This window comes from Corapipo altera, unplaced genomic scaffold (assembly GCF_003945725.1).
Source record: "Corapipo altera isolate COAL_440 unplaced genomic scaffold, ASM394572v1 318, whole genome shotgun sequence".
In the NCBI taxonomy this organism is placed as follows: domain Eukaryota; kingdom Metazoa; phylum Chordata; class Aves; order Passeriformes; family Pipridae; genus Corapipo; species Corapipo altera.
In genome coordinates this window covers 99,090-102,197 of record NW_020885115.1, presented here as the reverse complement: position 1 = coordinate 102,197, position 3,108 = coordinate 99,090, and the positions used below count along the sequence as shown (strand labels likewise).

General features: G+C 69.1%; 1 protein-coding gene across 1 annotated transcript in view; it reads left to right on the top strand.

The window, feature by feature from the left end:
* Window positions 1-3,108, top strand: part of NOS3 (nitric oxide synthase 3) — a 12,003-nt gene that overhangs the window by 1,880 nt on the left and 7,015 nt on the right. The window contains exons 4-10 of the mRNA XM_027669916.1: window positions 108-270; window positions 348-439; window positions 508-649; window positions 923-1,062; window positions 1,609-1,783; window positions 2,230-2,331; window positions 2,886-3,080. Coding sequence (XP_027525717.1) covers window positions 108-270; window positions 348-439; window positions 508-649; window positions 923-1,062; window positions 1,609-1,783; window positions 2,230-2,331; window positions 2,886-3,080 — 1,009 coding nt within the window. The remainder of the gene's footprint in view (window positions 1-107; window positions 271-347; window positions 440-507; window positions 650-922; window positions 1,063-1,608; window positions 1,784-2,229; window positions 2,332-2,885; window positions 3,081-3,108) is intronic.

Below are 3,108 nucleotides of genomic sequence, written 5' to 3'. Positions count from 1 at the left end.
AGCTGTGGGAGGTGGCAGTGTCTGGGGGTGCTGGGGGTGTCCCTGTGTCTGTGAGGGTGCTGGGGGTGTCCCTGTGTCTGTGAGGGTGCTGGGGGTCCCCCCTGCAGGGAGAACTCCCCGGCACACACGCAGCGGCTGCGGGAGGTGGCTGCGGAGATCGAGGCCTCGGGCTCGTACCGGCTGCGGGAGCCCGAGCTGGCCTTCGGTGCCAAGCAGGCCTGGCGGAACGCGGCGCGCTGCGTCGGCCGCATCCAGTGGAACAAGCTCCAGGTGCGACCCCACCCCTGGGACCACGCCCACCACAACCCGTGGGGGCACCGACCACACCCCACCCCGTCCCCCCACAGGTGTTCGACGCCCGGGACTGCGCAGGGGTGGGGGAGATGTTCAGCCTCCTCTGCTCCCACATCCAGTTCGCCACCAACCGCGGCAACATCCGGTGAGTGCCCTCCCGGTCCCCCGACCCCCGTTGCCAGAGGGGGTCTGTGACGCCCCCGATCCCCCCAGGTCTGCCATCACCATCTTCCCGCCGCGGGCACCGGGCCGGGGTGATTTCCGCATCTGGAACCCGCAGCTGATCCGCTACGCCGGGTACCGGCAGCCCGACGGCTCCGTGAGGGGCGACCCCGCCAACGTGGACATCACCGAGGTGGGGCACCCCTGGGCCCCCAGACCACCCTCATCCCCCCTCTATCCCCTCTCCATCCCTCCCTTCATCTCCTCCTCCTTCACCTCTCTGTCCTCCCCTCCACATCTCCTCCAAACCCTCTCCATCCCTTGATCCTCACTCCATCCCTCCTCCACCCCCATCTCCTCATGCCCCCTCCATCCTTCCTCATCTCCCACTCCATCTCCCCCCCCAGTTCCTGTGTCCCTGGACTCCCCTGCCTGGTGACCCCCCTGACACTGTCTCCCCCCCCAGCTCTGCATCCAGCACGGCTGGACCCCCGGGGGGGGCCGCTTCGACGTGCTGCCGCTGCTGCTGCAGGGCCCCGATGAGTCCCCCGAGCTCTTCCCGCTCCCCCCGGAGCTGGTCCTCGAGGTGCCGCTCCAGCACCCCACGTGAGTGGGGCTGTGACCCCCGGGGCCCCCCTGGCCAGGGGACCCCCTGGGACACCCCTCCGGGCTGAGATCCAACGGGGTCGTTCCTGGAGAGGGAATAGAGGGGATGGAGGGGATGAGAGGGGATGGAGGGGGCATGGAGGTTGGGACCCCCGCTGGGGACATGGGGCTGTGGTGGGGCTGATCCCATCCCTGACTGGGATACTGGTCTGCTGACCCCCTCCCTGGCTGGGATACTGGGAAACTGCCCCCTTCCTGGGCTGGGATGCTGCGATTCTGGTCCCTTCTGTCACTGGTCTACTGGTCTGCTGGTCTCCTCCTTGCACGGGATACCGGGAGTCTGGGTTGCTGACCTGCTCCCGGGCTGGACAGTGGGATATTGGGATGCTGATCCTCTCCCTGACTGGGATACTGGTCTGCTGACTCCCTCCTTGGGTGGGTACTGGGATACTGGGGTGCAGGTGGGATGGGGGACCCAGGGTGGGGCCAGCGTGGGGCAGACGTGGGTCCGTGAGGGTCCGGCTGCAGCCCCCCCTGCCCCCCCAGGCTAGAGTGGTTCTCGGAGCTGGGGCTGCGCTGGCACGCGCTGCCAGCCGTGGCCAACCTGCTGCTGGAGATCGGGGGGCTCGAGTTCCCCGCGGCCCCGTTCAACGGCTGGTACATGGGCACCGAGATCGGCTCCCGCAACCTCTGCGACCGCCACCGCTACAACGTGCTGCCCGTGAGACCCCCACGCCCCCCAGCACCCTCTGGGACCCCACCAGAACCTCCCCAGCACCCCCTGGGACCGCATTGGGACCCCCCCAGCACCACCCTGGGACACCTCCCCCCCCAGGACCTGACTGGGACCCCCTGGCACAGCCCGGGACCTCACTGGGACCACCCCTGGCACTCCCCAGCACCCAACCAGGACCCTTCTCGGGACCCCCTGGGACCCCCCAAGGACTCCACTGGGAACCTATTGGGCATCTTTGGGACCCCCCACTGGGATACCCCAGGACCCACCAGGATCTCCTCTGGGACCTCCCCTGGAACCCCATTTGGACCCTTGGGCCAAGCTCCCGTGGGACCCCTCTGGGACCCCACAAGGACTCCACTGGCTGACACCCTCCAGCTGAGCCCCCTGCCCGACCCCCCCAGTGACCCCCCCTCGATTGCCCCCCACAGGAGGTGGCCCAGCGCATGGGGCTGGACACGGGGACCAGCTCTTCCCTCTGGAAGGACCGGGCAGCCGTGGAGGTGAACGTGGCCGTGCTGCACAGCTTCCAGGTGGGACCCCTGCCAGGATCCCCCAGTGCCGGGAACCCCCCAGTACCGGGACCCCCCCAGTGCCAGGGCAGCTCCCAGAGCCAGAACCCCCCTGTCAGGACCCCCGCACTGCTGGGACCCTGCCCTCGGGACTCCTCCACTGCTGCACCAGGGGGACCCCCACACCTCCGTGACACCCCCCACCGTGTCACGGGGAACCTCCCACCACCACAGTGCTGAGACCCCCACAACTCCCAGACCCCCACACTGTGTCATGGGGAACCTCCCACCACCACAATGCTGAGACCCCCACACCTCTGTGACACCCCCCACCATGTCATGGGGAACCTCCCACCGCCACGATGCTGAGACCCCCACAACTCCGGGCCCCCCACACTGTCATGCCAGGGGGGCTCCCACAGCACTGGGATCCCCGTCACCACGTCACATGGACCCCAACACCCCCAGGGCCCCCCCGCTGCCACACTGCCATGGGGGACACCATTCCCTCCCAGAGCCCCCAGCCCCTGTCCCTGCGGGTGGTCCAGGTGCCCATTGCCCCCCTGTCCCCGCAGGTGGCCCAGGTGACCATCGTGGACCACCACGCGGCCACCGAGTCGTTCGTGAAGCACCTGGCAGCGGAGGGGCGGGCGCGGGGGGGGTGTCCCGCGGACTGGGCCTGGATCGTGCCCCCCCTCTCGGGCAGCCTCACCCCCGTCTTCCACCAGGAGATGGTCAACTACCAGCTGCGGCCCACCTTCCGCTACCAGGTGAGACCCCTCCCCACAGCCCCCTGCC